Source organism: Phoca vitulina, unplaced genomic scaffold (assembly GCF_004348235.1).
Source record: "Phoca vitulina isolate PV1807 unplaced genomic scaffold, GSC_HSeal_1.0 scaffold53, whole genome shotgun sequence".
In the NCBI taxonomy this organism is placed as follows: domain Eukaryota; kingdom Metazoa; phylum Chordata; class Mammalia; order Carnivora; family Phocidae; genus Phoca; species Phoca vitulina.
The window spans coordinates 9277751-9293552 of record NW_022589756.1 but is presented as its reverse complement, the minus strand read 5'-3'; the positions used below and the strand labels follow the sequence as shown (position 1 = coordinate 9293552).

The following is a 15802-nucleotide window of genomic DNA, read 5'->3' as shown; positions in this document are numbered from 1 at the left end:
CAAACCCAGGACCCTGGGATCGTGACCTGAGCCAAAGGCAGACGCTTAACCGACTGAGCCACCCAGGCGCCCCTTGTACTTCTTTTAAATTTATTTCTAAGTAGTTGAGTCTTTTTAAAAAATTTTTTATTGTTATGTTAATCACCATACATTACATCATTAGTTTTTGATGTAGTGTTCCATGATTCATTGTTTGTGCATAACACCCAGTGCTCCATGCAGAATGTGCCCTCTTTAATACCCATCACCAGGCTAACCCATCCTCCCACCCCCCTCCCCTCTAGAACCCTCAGTTTGTTTTTCAGAGTCCATCGTCTCTCATGGTAGTAGTTGAGTCTTTTTGATGCTATTATAAATTGTTTTCTTAACTCCATTTTTGGGTTTTTTATTGCTGATGTATAGAAGCACAACAGATTTGTGTATGTTGATCTTGTATCCTACAAATTTGCAAGACTTGTTTATTCTAATAGTTTTTAAATGGATTCCTTAGGATTTTCTATGTACAAGATGATATCATTGTACATAGAGATAGTTTTACTTCTTTCTTTTCAATCTGGATCCTTTTTGTTTATCTTGCCTAACTGCCCTGACCAGAACTTCTAGAACGATGTTGAATAGAAATTGTAGTCATCGAACTTCCTTGTCTTATTCCTGATGTTCGAGGGTAAGTCTCTAAGGTAAACCATTAAGCATGATGTTAGCTGCAGGTTTTTATAGATGTCCTTTATCAGGTTGAGAAGTTCCCTTCTATTCTTAAGTTTTTTTGGGTGTTTTTATCATGAAAGAGTGTTGTATTTTTGTCAAATGATTTTTCTGAAATAAATTAATTAAAAATGACCATTTTCTCTGTTTTTTTTTTTCTTTCTCTCTTTTTTTATCTGCAGAAATTGACTTGCATACCAAATGTGTGGTGGATGTAGATGCAAACAAGGTTATACTTAGTCCTGTAAATACTAATCTTTCCAAAGGAGATGCCCGGTAAGTTAAGAAACAGTGTTATGTTCAATGGATTTTTTAAATGACTGAAAGCAACAATGGCTGCTGAGCTGAGTTCAGCTCAGCAAATAACAAATGCTTCATTACTGTGTAGAGAGACACATAGCTGTCGAGTCAAAGAGGCGAGGTCTATAATATGGAATGACTAAGTGCCAGGACGGGTGTTGTAGATAGCAGTTGTATCAGAAGCCCAAAGAGAGCTTAGGGCAGAAGGTACAGTAACTGAGGAAGCCTTCTTGAAGGAGACGGTACCAGCTAGAAGATTAGTAAGACATAAATGGGAGGTTGGGTAGAAGAGAAGACCTTTAGGTTGTTCCTCAGCTTGGGTTGTTTTTACTTCTGCCACATTGAATCCTGTTAGTTAGAGCCCATTTCAGGTGCTACTTTTTCCACAAGGCATTCCTGCATCCTTCAGTGACTCCTTTCCTCTAAATCCTTGTAAACTGTAATCTGTATCACCTAACTGAATTAGTATACATTGTTTTGGATTGCTACTTGTAGCTGTCCGGTGGATTTTAAGGTCTTGGAGGGAAGAGACTCTCTGTCAGGGGTTGAAGATAATCGCTTCTGGATTTGGATGATAGTATGAACAAAAGGAAGGGCCAGAAAGTGTAAAGAAAGCGAATTTGGGGAAGAAGCAAGAGATTCATTTGGTTTTTCTCAGCAAGTGTAGGGAAGTTAATTTAATCAAACAAGCTAGGTTCAGATTACAGAAGACCTTGCAAGCCAAGAAGGAAATTTGACCTATATTTTTATGGGTAAGATGTCATCTTTGACAGTTTTTTAATATTGTGGTTAAGGGGGTGGATTAAGAAAAGTTGTCAGTTGGCCATGTAGAGAATGGTTGCAAGTGGGGAAAAACTGGCTTTTCATAGAGATCAGCTTGATTTCAGAGATGTTTTTCTACTGACCCTGGAAGTAAATTACACAAATTAGAGAGACAGTACCGTCCATGGTGCTTTGCTGGAAGTAGATACTTAAACTTGTAGAGACAATGTTGTGTATGGAAATACATACAGAAGACACTCCATACATGTTCTTTCAGGTTGAGTCATTGAGTTGAAAGGGCATTTCTGACTTGGAGTCAGAAAATCTTAAAGCCCTATATGTTAAGAAAGAAAAAAAGAAGAAGAAGAATGTAGCAGGAGGGGAAGAATGAAGGGGGGGAAATCGGAGGGGGAGAAGAACCATGAGAGACGATGGACTCTGAAAAACAAACTGAGGGTTCTAGAGGGGAGGGGGTTGGGAGGATGGGTTAGCCTGGTGATGGGTATTGAGGAGGGCACGTTCTGCATGGAGCACTGGGTGTTATGCACAAACAATGAATCATGGAACACTATATCTAAAACTAATGATGTAATGTATGGGGATTAACATAACAATAAAAAAAATTAAAAAAAAATTATAATCCATAATAAGAAAAAAAAAAAAAGAAAATCTTAAAGCCCTACTTAACTATGTTGTTTTTAACTAGTAGCTTCTAAACTAGTAACTATTTTTAACTTTTTTGAGTCTTATCTGTATGGTGTATGCCTTACCAATCTCATAGAAGTGTTTTCTGAAGATCAAATTAGTGATTGTTAAAGTGTTTTGTAAAGTGCTCTGTAATTGTTCGGGCTTATTGTCTTTGATATAGAGCTATTTCATAAGTATCACTAGGATATGGGTACTATCAGATATGATGTTATTAGGGTGTCAAGGGTATAGATGTGTCAAAAATGATGCTAGGATTTTGAGCTTGCTCATTGATTTATCTGTTGTTCTGAGTATTAACTGAAATCATTAATATGGGAGGCTGTTTAATACTCTTAGAATTTGAATTCTGGAGATTGTTGCTTTATTTGGAAATGTGATTACCTCTGAACAAACTTGGAGGCAAGATCCTATGGTAGAAAGAGTGTAGGCTTTATCTGTAGACTGACTTGGATTCAAATTCTGGCTTTGCCACTTGGTAGAATGGTTACCTACCTGTGTTCCTTATTTATAAAGTGTTTTAGTTTTCTAAATTTTCTATTGCTGCATAACCAATTATCTTTAAAAGCTTAGTGGCTCAAGGCAGCAGTGATCATTTATTAGCTCATGGTTTCTGTGGGTCAGGAATTCAGACAGGGCTCAGCAGGGATGGCTTGTCTCTGCCTCATGCTGTCCAGGGCATAGCTGGAAGACTTGACGGCTGGGGATCGGAATCATCTGGAGATGGCTCTGTCACCCAGATCTGGTGGTTGATGCTGCCTGCTGGCTGGAGAGGTAGCTGGGGCGGTAGGCAGAATACCTGCTCACAATCTGGTGTCAGGTTCCAAGGGCAAGTGTCCTGAGAGAGCGAGAAAGCCGGGTGGAGGTAGCATTGCCTTTTATGTCCTAACCTTGGGAGTCACACAGTATCTTCTGTCACATTCTCTTACTCAAGGCTGATCTAAAGCTCTAAACAATTTCCAGAAGAGGAAATACAGACTCATCCTTTAATGGAGGAACATTAGCGTCACATAAGAAAAGCCTTTGGGGTGAGATGTGTGTTATTGTTGCTGCCTTTCGAAAACACAGTCTGCCACAAGTGTGTAATAGTATCCACCTGATAAAGTTGTTGTGAGAATAAAATGACAACATAAAAGCTGAAAAAATATTTTTTCTTTCCTTTTGAGGTCTTTAAATCTCAAGGGTTTGTGAAAGGATTAAATAGCTCTTCTAGAATATCTTGGATGGCTCCTTTTTCCATATACTGCAGATACAAATTGAATATCCCTCAGTGCTGTAGAGGATTGTTCGATAAAAAACTTTAAAAAATGCCAACTTCCAATAAGGTTGGTATGTAATGGTTTTTGATGAAATAAAGTTAAGCACAGATTTTTAAAGAACAGCTTTTATAGAGTGAAGTGTATATAGCTTGATAATTTTTCATAAGTTGAACATAATTCCTGTAAGTGGCACCTAGATAAAAACTGAGAACATAGCTGGGGCACCTGCCTGGCTCATTCAGAAGGGCATGTGACTCTTGATCTCTGGGTCGTGAGTTCAAGCCCCATGTTGGGTGTAGAGGTTACTAAAAAATATAAGTAAAAAAAAAAAAAAAGAACATTGTTAGTATAATAAAAGATTGCCTTTTGAGAAGTGCTTTTTCTTTTCTTTTCTTTTTTAATTTTATTGATTTATTTGAGAGAGGGAAGGAGCAGAGAGAGGGGCAGAGGGAGAGGGAGAAGCAGACTCCCCACTGAGCAGAGAGCCTGGACGGACATGGGGCTCGATCCCAGGACCCTGAGATCATGACCCGAGCCGAAGGCAGATGCCCAACCAACTGAGCCACCCAGGCTCCCCGAAAAGTGCTTTTTCTTTTAATATACTATCAAGGTGAAAAGAGAAAATAGAAATTTTGTAACGTAACAGTCTAGCAGTACATGTTAACTTCATTAAATGTGAAGAAAAATTGGAAGAAAACAAATTAAAAGCTATTTTATGTGATATGAAGTTAATTACAGTCTAGTTTGTAGAATGATTAATCCATAAAACAAGTTATGGTTTTATAGGAGCTATATTTGTAACTAGAGAGTTAGGAATTTAAAGTTAACATGTAAGTGATTTGAGTCCGTTTAAATTAGTAGTCAGAAAGGCTCAAATTAATATTTTTTCTTTAAAAGCTATAAAATCCTTGCTTTTAGAATAGTATCCAATTCTGTTTACTCTAAAACCATGACTAATTTTATATGTATATTTAACAACTCAAGTTAGTATACTTTGAAAGTGGACATATATACTTTTAAAATAATGATTTGTAATTTTTCTGATTAATTTTGTATTAACTTCTGGCAGTTTCACGATTTGATGTTTGTGCTTATTAAAACTAATAGAAACCCTGGTTAAATGAATGGGTAAACCATTTCTAGTGTAACAGCTTAATCATGGAGATTTGGGAAACATTCCCTGCTGTGCTATATATGGGATTTCAAAACTGTTCTGAAAAATAAGATGCTTAAAATTCAGAAAATTATAACACAAGGCTAAGAGATTAAGAATGCTGACTTTGGAGCCAGAAATCCTGGATTGAAGGTCACCTTCACCACTTACCGTGTGTGCTGTGGAGCAGGTTACTTAATTGTCCTCTGCCTCAATTTATTCATGGGTAAAGTGGAGATTATAATAGTACCTTTCAGTAGGTTGTTATGACAATTAAAACAATTTAAAATATGTAAAATGGCAGTGTCTGGTATACAATAAACCTTATATAAATGTTAGCTGTTACTTTAAATATTACTGTTATTGTTATTATGGGCTGCATTTTTGATATGTTTGGTGAGCTATAATACAACTTCAGAAAGGAAGTAAAAATTTTTTTTAAAGATTTTATTTATTTATTTGACAGAGAGACACAGCGAGAGAGGGAACACAAGCAGGGGAAGTGGGAGAGGGAGAAGCAGGCTTCCCGGAGCAGGGAACCTGATACGGGGCTTGATCCCAGGACCCTGGGATCATGACCTGAGCCGAAGGCAGAGGCTTAACAACTGAGCCACCCAGGCGCCTCAGGGAGTAAAATTTTTTAAACCAAAATGTATTCAGTTCAATACTAGAGTATACATGCTTATCAAGAAACTGTCTAGTTCTAGGGGTGCCTGGGTGGCCCAGTTGGTTGGGTGTCCAGCTCTTGATTTCTTCGGCTCTGGTGTTGATCTCAGGTCGTGAGATTGAGCCCCATGTTGGGCTCTGCGCTGAGTGCGGAGCCTGCTTAAGATTCTCTCCCTCTCCCTCTACCCCTCCTCCCCAACCACCCCCCCACTCACACATGCACTCTCTCAAAAATAAAAAATTTTAAAAAATTAAAAAAAAAAAGAAATTAGTTCTGTAAAAATTTCAGCTTTGCAAAGTCAGAAACTTAATTTTACCTAGTTTGCCCCAAGTTGATGGGGCTCTTAGGGAGTAACATGCCATATGTTAGAGAGCTATGACCCCTAATTTGATGTTTACAGTGAATAAAATATCAACTTACTTGGGAAACCAGGTCAAAATATTGATGTAGCATAGGGTAAGAACAAAGGGACATTTTATCAAATAACGGAAAAGATTAAGGACGAAGTCTATTTTATAGCACTCTAGTCAAATGCTAGATACTGATACACTTGCATCCGACTGAGCCAGCCGGGCGCCCCTAGAACAGTCCCCTGTTAAATAGCTAAATAAATCTTTAAGCCTTATTTTGTTTGAATTAAAACAGAACTTAAACTCTTAAAACTTGTAAAACTTTTATCCTGTAATAAATGTTAATGCTAGCTTGCCTGTCACCGTAATAAGGCAAAATAGATTCTTAGGCTGAGGTTTATCTTCTGCCTTTTGCCTTATTTCCTCCCTCCTCTGCCTACCAAAAAGGCCTTTCTTGCTAACTCAGGCTCAAGTTAATTGAAATATTAATACTGTTTTTTTTCTTTTTTAAATACTATTATTGTTTTAAAAGGGAGTAAGGTGTGATTTCCCATGGAGAGTGGCAGCTTCCACTTTATGAAACAGTTGTGTTATAAAAATTACATATAGGTGAATTTGGAAATGGGAATGCATTTTCCCATAGGAACTGACAGTTATTTCTAGTAAAAATGGTGTTCTATTAAAAAAGTGACTAGTTTGGCCAAGGACTCATGGAATCACACATTTTATATTTTGGTATGCAGCAGAGGTGCTTCATAGCTACTTCCCATTTTTATCACATGCGATTTTATTTATTATAAAATATTTTATTTCTTTTTTTTAGAGAGAGCAAGAGTGAGAAAGGGAGCCAGTGAGCAGGGGGAGGGGCAGAGGGAGAGGGAAGACAATCCCAAGCAGACTTCATGCTGAGTAGGAACCCATTGGTTGCGGGGCTTAATCTCAGGACCCTGAGACCATGGCCTGAGCTGAAACCAAGAGTCGATGCTTAACTGACTGAGCCACCCAGGCACCCCTGTCACATGTAATTTTAAAAAGATGTGTACTCAATAGTTGAGGTTGAATAAAATTCATAATTTTTCCTCCTTATCGAGGACATCCTGAAATGAGAAAATACTTTTTTTTTTTTTGGCTCTGGGTGTGTGGCAATGAAGAATGTAATGACTACTAGTAACTAGTAGACTTTGGTGTCATTGTGCCAAAAGTGCCAGTTCTTTTACCTGCCATTGTGTTTGCACCTTGAGGGCTAGTATCAGCACAGTGAAAAAGGCAAATATCGGTATTATTCTGAAAACAGTTCTTACCTTGAGAACCGTGTTGTCTTACCACATGACAAATTAAGAATCAAATTTAGGCATTAATTCACAAACTGTAAGAATTGGATGGATGTCTTTGGTTTACTTATTTTTAAACTACTTTATTGAAATGTAATAAATATGCTATATAATTCACCCCCTTAAAGTGAACAGTTCAGTGGTTTTTATTATATTTAGAGTTGTACAACTAGCATCATGATCCAATTTTATGACATTTTAATCATTCTATTACTCAGCTTTCTATCTCTATAGATTTGAGATTTGCCAGTTTTGGACATTTAATATAAATGAAATAATACAATACATGGTCTTCTGTGATTGGCTTCTTTTACTTAGCATAATGTGTTTGAGGTTTATCCAAGTAGCATTTATCAGTACTTCATTCCTTTTATGGTGGAATAATACTTCGTTGTATTCTGTTTGGTTTAATCCATTCATCAGTTGATGGATATTTGTTTTTTTTCCCACTTTTTGGCTATTATGAGTAATGCTGCTGTGAACATTTGTGTACAGGTCTTCGTGTGGACATATGTTTTCATTTCCCTTAGGTAGATATCTCGAAGCGAAATTACTGGGTCATATAGTAACTCCATGCTTAACATTTTGAGGAGCTGCCAGACTTTCCCAAAGCAGCTGTACCATTTTACATTCCTACCAGCAGTGTATGAGGATTCCAATTTCTTAAGCTTTTAAAGAACTCTCATTTACTGAAAAGGAAAATGGTGGTGACTCCGGCTAATTGGAGAGTGCATACCCTGCCCGAAGGCATTCAAATTACAGTTAAAAAGCAAAACAAAACATTGTGCTGTCCAAACAAAACAGGTCTTGGCCAGATTCAGCCCTTGGCTGCTGATTTGGAACCCCAGGTTCTAGTATACTTTTCTACTGAGCCATACTTCCTGACAGGTTTTTAAAAATTGAGCAGATTTTAAAAAGTAACAGTATGCAAGGAGGTTTAAAGAATAAAACACTTTATGTTTTAACCTAAACACTTTTATGTTAATTGATCAGGTTAACAAACCTTTACCAATACAATTTAAGCCTTCTGTGAACTTCCAGCTTTAATCCCTTTCCTCTTCGTCACAGTTAACCACTTTCCTGAAGTTGGTTTTTTATCTTTCCCTTGTATTTATATTTTCTATATATGTGTGTGTGTGTGTGTGTGTGTATACACACGCATACATATATTTGTAAATTGTTTGCACACCATTATGTGTATGCAAGTGCCTTTTTCTAGTAAAAGGTCAGATATGTGACTCAAAGATTGACTACTTATACAGTATAATATCTGATATTTGTTTGTTTGTTTGTTTATTTATTTATTTATTTAAAGCATGGGGGCAGGACCCATGGGCAGGAAAAGCTGCCTAATGCCTGATTTTAAAAGCAAAAGCAAAAAAAAGTGTTAATAGGAACTAAAAAAAATCCTAAGTTCACCTGGGGAGGAAAGCTAAATGTTGGTATCTTATCAAATACTCTGTTCCTCCTTTTTTCCTTCTGAAAAAACCAAACCAACACAAAAGCTTTTCCCTCCTCATCTGTTGTTTGTAGTGACTTCCAAGCAAGAGTAGCAATGAAATTGTTTTAGTGTACCTCCAACTCTTTGAGGAGACTATGGATCAGTGAGCTGTGCGCATTCAGAGGTGGCTGCTTTAAACACCAGAACTGAAACCTAAAAGGGAAGGAAATTCTCAGGAAAAATCGCATTGTTCAGTCTCTAGGTCCGTTAATCCACTTTCCTCTTTAGTCATGTGTTTTCTGTCGTGTGTGAGCGTGTGTGTGTGTAACAGTATAAGAGTTAATATATTAACTTGAGAGTTTCTCTTACAGTTCTTTTTTACCCTGCCCCACCAACTTGTCAGATTTTAAGGTGAGAATTTTCTGAAGTAGAAAACATTTGAGAGTTAGACTTCAAGATCTTAATGAATCTGAACACTGATTTCTTTGGTATTTTGTGAGATGGCCTGTTACTTAGTACAGGTAGGAACGTCTCTTCAACATGGATGGAATTAGCCATAAATGGCACAGATATGCTGAGTTTTTCTGTTTTATAGTAAAGCTATGGTGCTTCCCTCTTTTTCCCATTTGGTCATGTTTAACCTAGAGTTTAATTGATATGTGTGAAGCTGGTAACTGCCAGTCTAGTGAGAATAATATCTGAGATGTTGATCTCAACCAGTACTGGTCAGTAAGGTCATTAAAACTCTTTTTATTCCTTCTGATTTTATACTAGACACCAGTTTAGTCATTATTACTTAACATGAGCGAAGCACAGTCAGTCATTTGGAGGTTCGTAGTACTCTGATCCTGGTAGAAGAATGAGTATATGCATATATATTCAAATAATGCAGAGTTTAGTGAGGCTGACACATGCACATACATTTCTCTTGCAAATGTACTGAGTAATGCTGCCTAGGGGAGGGCCTAATGCTGATAATTGCTTTGAAATATCAGAAGTCATTTGCAGAGTAATTCCTTGTTAGTGGAAGGCATCATTAGGTCATATTAGATAATGACTTTTAAAATTTCTTGACTGCTATATGGATACTAATTTAAGTAAAGGTTTTAATTGAAGGAAGTCATGCAAAATGTAATTACGGTATGTACAATAGACCTGTTTGTTCTCTCTGCTGTGAAATGACTTGAGTGAGGCTAATAATTCTGCCCAAATAGAATTTACTCCTCTGGAGAACAGTATGGGGTATGTTTTAATTTCATAAAGAGGCTCTTCCTTGGGGAGCCTGTCCACCCTGATTATGTCAGAGTAAAGTGGGGAGAGCATTGTTCGGTGTACTCAGAAATTTTAGATGATTTTTTACCCCTCTTTTAAAAAATACTATGACCATTGAGTGTATAAATCATGTACTACTTTTTTTTTTTTTTAAAGATTTTATTTATTTATTTGAGAGAGAGAGAGCACATGAGAGGGGGGAGGGTCAGAGGGAGAAGCAGACTCCCTGCTGAGCAGGGAGCCCGATACGGGACTCGATCCAGGGACTCCAGGATCATGACCTGAGCCGAAGGCAGTCGCTTAACCAACTGAGCCACCCAGGTGCCCAAATCATGTACTACTTTTGAATATAGTTGTGAAAATGAATCACAGAAACTCTTAAAAGCTAAAAAGATAATAAAAAATTGTATTCATATCTTTGCACAGTTAATAGTAGTAAATAATCAAATAACAATAAATGTAGACCAGCAAAGGCTAGTAGATTGCCCAGATGAACTGTGGGATAGTTTGTTAGTAAATCTGTCTGAACAAAAATTAGATTATCATAGTAGAATTGGTGATATTTTAGCATTGTCATTGGCTATATAAATATTATCTCATTCTTTTATTGGTACAGCAATATGAAGAAATAAACTTTTTTTTTTTTAAAATAGAAGAATAGAGAGTGTCTTATCACTGAGCCTGAAATACTACTTGTTTACTAACATTTGGTATAATGAGGACTCAGAGTTATTGTGTATGATTATGGTTGTATGTGTAAGTTATGGTTAATAGGAGGGGTGCCTGGGTAGCTCAGTTGGTTAAGCTTCTGCCTTCGGCTCAGGTCATGATCCCAGGGTCCTGGGATTGATCCCTGTGTTGAGCTCCCTGCTCAGTCTGCTTTTCCCTCTCCCTCTGCGTGCCCCCCACCCCTCATGCTTACGCTCTCCCCTCCTAACCCTCTCACCCTCTCAAATAAATAAATAAAATCTTTTTAAAAAAGTTATGGTTAATAGGAATTAAATCTTTTGAATTTACCCAGAATTCTAGATTCAGCATAAAATTATGAGATAATATTTGGCATATTAGATGTCTCATTTCAAATAAAATTTAGGTTAAACTATCAGGTCCCACTATTGAGGTGTTTAAAATTGTCTTTGTTTTTTGTTTGGCAATGCTTTTTTTAAGGGTTTTTTGTCTCAATCTCTAGTGTAGGAGTTGTTGCTAATATAAAGTAGATATTGTGTAAGAATCTAGACTTCTCTTTTAAAGATGGAGGTAGCAGTTCTCCCTGAGGAAGTGTCACATGAGAGACCAATCTAACCCCCAAAATTGCTGTATCACAGTACCTTAGGAATCTTTATGATCTGTTCAACAGTTGAACATCAGCTTTTTGCAGAGTATCAAGCTAAGAGTTAGGATAATCTTTATTAATTCTTAGTTCCATTAAATTGTGGTCAAATTATTTTTAATACAGAATGTCTATAAACATACTAGTAGAACAAAAAACAAAGCAAAACAGAAAACTGAAGAGTAGAGAAGTTGAATTAGTCTCTTGTGGACTTTGTAAGGTTAGATTTTTGCAGACTCAGATTTGAAATAATTCTATTGTTTAATTTTGAGCATTGTGCATTTTTTTTATGAGAGTGATATTTAGCTAACATGAAAAATGATTTCTTTTGAAAATTAGTAGTTTAGGGTTCTGGAGCCCTTTTGCCTTCTTCCTAAGTTTGTTAAAGAAGTATCTTGTATGATGGTGAATTTTACTTTTGCTTTACTTTCATCAAATCTCATTTATATATATTTAAAATTAAATAAAAACTTCTATAGAATGGGTCATAATTAAGAGCAATAATGAGTTTTTATCGTCCTGTTTTGGCCCATATATGAAACAAGTCAATAATCCTTTTTTCTACTTTTAGGAAAACAGAAATAGAATTTGCATAAAGATCATTAAGGAGGTAAAAGTTGTATTTAACATTTAATTTTTAAAAACTTTTTGTTATGGAGATTTTATTTTTTTAAAGATTTTATTTATTTGTCAGAGAGAGAGAGAGAGAGAGCACAGCAGGGGGAGTGGCAGGCAGGGGGAGAAGCAGGCTCCCTGCTAGGCAAGGAGCCCGATGTGGGACTCCATCCCAGGACCTTGGGATCATGACCTGAGCTGAAGGCAGACGCTTAACTGACTGAGCCACCCGGGTGTCCCTGTTATGGAGATTTTAAAACATACACCAAAGTAGACAGGATAGTATAATGAACCCCTATGTGCTTGTCACTCCAGTCTCCAAAACCATTAACTCATGGCTAATACAGTCCTAAACACATCTTCAATTCTTTCCTCTTTTCTATATTATGTTGAAGCAAATCCCATTTTATTTATTTATTTATTATTATTTTTTAAAGATTTTATTTATTTATTTGACAGAGACACAGCGAGAGAGGGAACACAAGCGGGGGGAGTGGGAGAGGGAGAAGCAGGCTTCTTGTGGAGCAGGGAGCCCTATGTGGGGCTCGATCCCAGGACCCTGGGATCATGACCTGAGCCGAAGGCAGACGCTTAACGACTGAGCCACCCAGGCATCCCGAAGTAAATCCCATTTTAACCACAAATATTTTAATGTATCTTTTACTGTTTTTAACATAACCTCAACACCATTAGTATGCCTAGAAAATTAACAGTAGTTATGTAATAGCATCAAATTTTCAGTGTTTACATGTCTAATTATCTGATAAAGTTTTTTTCCGTATAGTTTGTTTTGAATAGCATATAAATATGGTCTATACATTGTGATTGGATTATCTTTTGATTTATTGCTCCCTCAGTTGTTGAAGAAATTCAGTCACTTGTTTGTAGATAGATTAGTAGGTGAATTTATTACAGAGGTTGTGTTATTCTTAGTCAGATGCCAAATCATGCTGATTTTTCTGGTGAGTATTTTTATCCCAACATTCCTTTCCTCTCTCTGACATTACCTTAGTTAAGGACCGTAATTGCCTTATGTTTAGATTACAACATAGCTTTTAACTGATTTCTGGAACCCACTAATACCAGACTGATCTTCTTTCAAGATTGCTTCTCCATCCTGTAATCTAGAATCTTTTGAATTGAGAGCATTTATTATTTCTAGTACTTAAGCACTGTCACTGCCTAGGTGACATCTTTTATGTTTGTCCTGCCCTGTTTTCCAATGCTTGTATTGTTTAGCTTTTTCTTGTGTGTTTTGAGCCCCGCCCCCCCTTTTAGATTGGCCACTTGAAAGCCGAGACCACTTCTTTTCTTTGTGTCACTTACAGTGCTTTCCACACAGAAGTTGCTCGGTGAATGGCTCTTGATTGATTATAACTGTTGTATTAGTCCTTGTTCTCAAAAGTCCCCCATTCTGATATTACCCCCAGTTAGTAGTTGGAATGGTGATTTGTAAGGCTGGGAGTTAGATTTTATGAAGAGTATTTCTCAAGACAATGGTAGAGCCTGATGAGCCGTCTCCATCCACTGTACCATATGGAGGGGAGTTTTCTAGCATCCTTGCCCACTAGATACAGTCCTTGTTTACTCCCACAGCACTACAGCTTTTGTCTTATTTTCGTCATTTTGACAAAAACCTTTTGTTTCAGTGCTGTTTCATTATATTTGTTTACTGTCCCCCTAGTGATCTAATATTAGGATCATATTGTAGGATAAGTTTCCTTTGGGAAGAATTTCCTAAAGATTAAATAATTCTGGTTCTAATAAATAGGTTTTACAAACTGGGATGCCATGGGGTACATTTACCCATAGATGTGTTTTGTTTGGCTTGCAGTTTCAGTATTTAAAAAATCAGGAAGTTTCATATAAAAATTCAGTTTGCAGTTTTTCATAAACAGCCTGAAAATCCGGCCACACTGGGCTTATTGCCTCCTTTGACAAGGTCATGAGCTCTCGGGTCCCCAGCTGGTCTGGTCAGCTCCCTCATTTATGTTATTTACCTGGCCCCTGTGGACCTTTCTGTTTACAACCCTTGGTGTAGGTTCTTATTGGCGTCAGTCACAAAACACGTTCTTTTCTGACCTTGGCCCAGGGTTTTGGGGCTCACATTACTTTTAGAGACTATCAATTTCTGCAATCTGAATATGTCATGTTCTCAGTTTTTCTTCAGTTTATTAAGTTCAGCTGTATGAATTCCGTAATTGTTGACATTACTTTATTTATAAATTATTAAATGTTCAACTTAATACATTAATTTGTAAAATATGAAACAGTACTACTCTTCACTATATAGTTACATTTATATATTTTTGTTTCAGAGAACAGTGTTATTTTTCTTAAAAATATTAATTATGTTAACATGTAATCTTGCTTTTTAAATGAATTAATAAAATATTTTAAAAGTTTCTCAGCTTTGATTTGTCATTCAGAAACTTTTCCATGGGCTGTAATCCATATAATAAAATGCTCTTTAGGGTCCTCAGTAATACTTAAGAGTGTAAAGGAGTCCTGATACCAAAAAGTTTGGGAATCTCTGATCCTAAAGGATAAGGTAAATTAAAATTGTCTGGTACTCACCAAATTGTCAGGTAAATTAAAATTGTCTGAGGTACTCACCAAAATTTTAAAACATAATTATTTTTCCCCTTCTAAGAAGTATCATATAAATGGGTAAATTATCTCTAGGTCCCTGCAAAAGCCTCTTTAACCCGTGGTATTTCTGAAGTGTATAGCACTATTTAAGACATTTTAAGCAAATAATTCTTTGATTCAGAGTTCCAGGTTAGCAAAGCCAAGAAATCTAACCCTCTTTTTGGGGTTAAGGGGTCAGGGATTACCTCATTCTAAGCCCTTCTGATTGTTCTCTTGCTCTTGATAGAGTTTGCTGGGTAAACAGCAGGAAGAGGATTTGAAAAATTGAGATATAATTTTTTTGTGATTTGGGATTTTTTTGGAGGGCTTTCAAATGAGATTCAGATGCTAAAGGGGTAAGAGAATGGGCAGTTGTGGGGAATAAAACGGGTTTCTTAAAGACTGGAGAGATTTGAAATAATCCTACCTTCTTCCCTTTGAGGAGTGGACAGCCTGGAAAAGAAGGTGGGATGCCACGACTTCCTAAAGTTTCTCCTTCTCCCTCTTCTTTCCATCTATCAGTCACCCATTACTTGTCCCCAGCAGAGGATCAAGGAGGGAATCTTTTTTCCTTCCTCTCCCCACTTTGGTGTACTCTCTTCCATCATTATAGAGTCCTTACCTTATATTACTGGAGTATTAAACAGGGAAAGCAAGATAGTGGTAGAGAAGAGGAATTCCTTTGCTTTTGCTGTGGTGATATAGACAGGAAGGTAGGCGGTACAGAGAAACATTCCCAGCAGCTGTTAGAGGGCAGGGGAAGTCCCAGACCAGTTCAGTTGGGCAGCTGTCCAAGTAGGACAGTACGTGTACTCCTGACACACACATGTTTTTATTCTCTAGTTGCAAACACCTATCTTGTCCCTCCAACTATTTTTTAGATCACTTTGGGTAGGGATTGAATCTTACCCAATTACCTTACAGTTCAAAGGATTTATAGGTATAGAGTATCTGTATGTGTTAGTATCTAGCATAGGGCTGGGCACACAGATGCCCAAGCAATACTTTTAGATTGAAAAAAAAATTATGTATATTGTCCTTTACCCTAAGAGGAAAGTGGAAAGTGCTCAGCCTAATCTCATACAGTCTCCTTCATGGGGTGGGATTGTATATGTGGAGAAGACAAGCTTAGACGTATATTAACTGTAGTGCTGATTATTGGAGGGACTTCGGCTTGCAGTTCCCAGTGTCTAAGGAGGGCTGGTTCTGCTGGCTGTCTTGGTTTCTGCTGTACCTTTCAAGGAGCTCCTCTGGGTGTGAGATTCTCAATAGGTCTGTTCTTCA

At 37.1% G+C, this 15802-nt stretch overlaps 1 protein-coding gene across 2 annotated transcripts in view; it reads left to right on the top strand.

Moving 5' to 3' along the window:
* The window catches only part of KIF13B (kinesin family member 13B), a 200012-nt gene that overhangs the window by 16076 nt on the left and 168134 nt on the right, over window positions 1–15802 (top strand). For both annotated transcript variants that reach the window (XM_032389219.1, XM_032389218.1), the window contains exon 2: window positions 885–978. In XM_032389219.1, the coding sequence (XP_032245110.1) occupies window positions 885–978 (94 nt within the window). The remainder of the gene's footprint in view (window positions 1–884; window positions 979–15802) is intronic.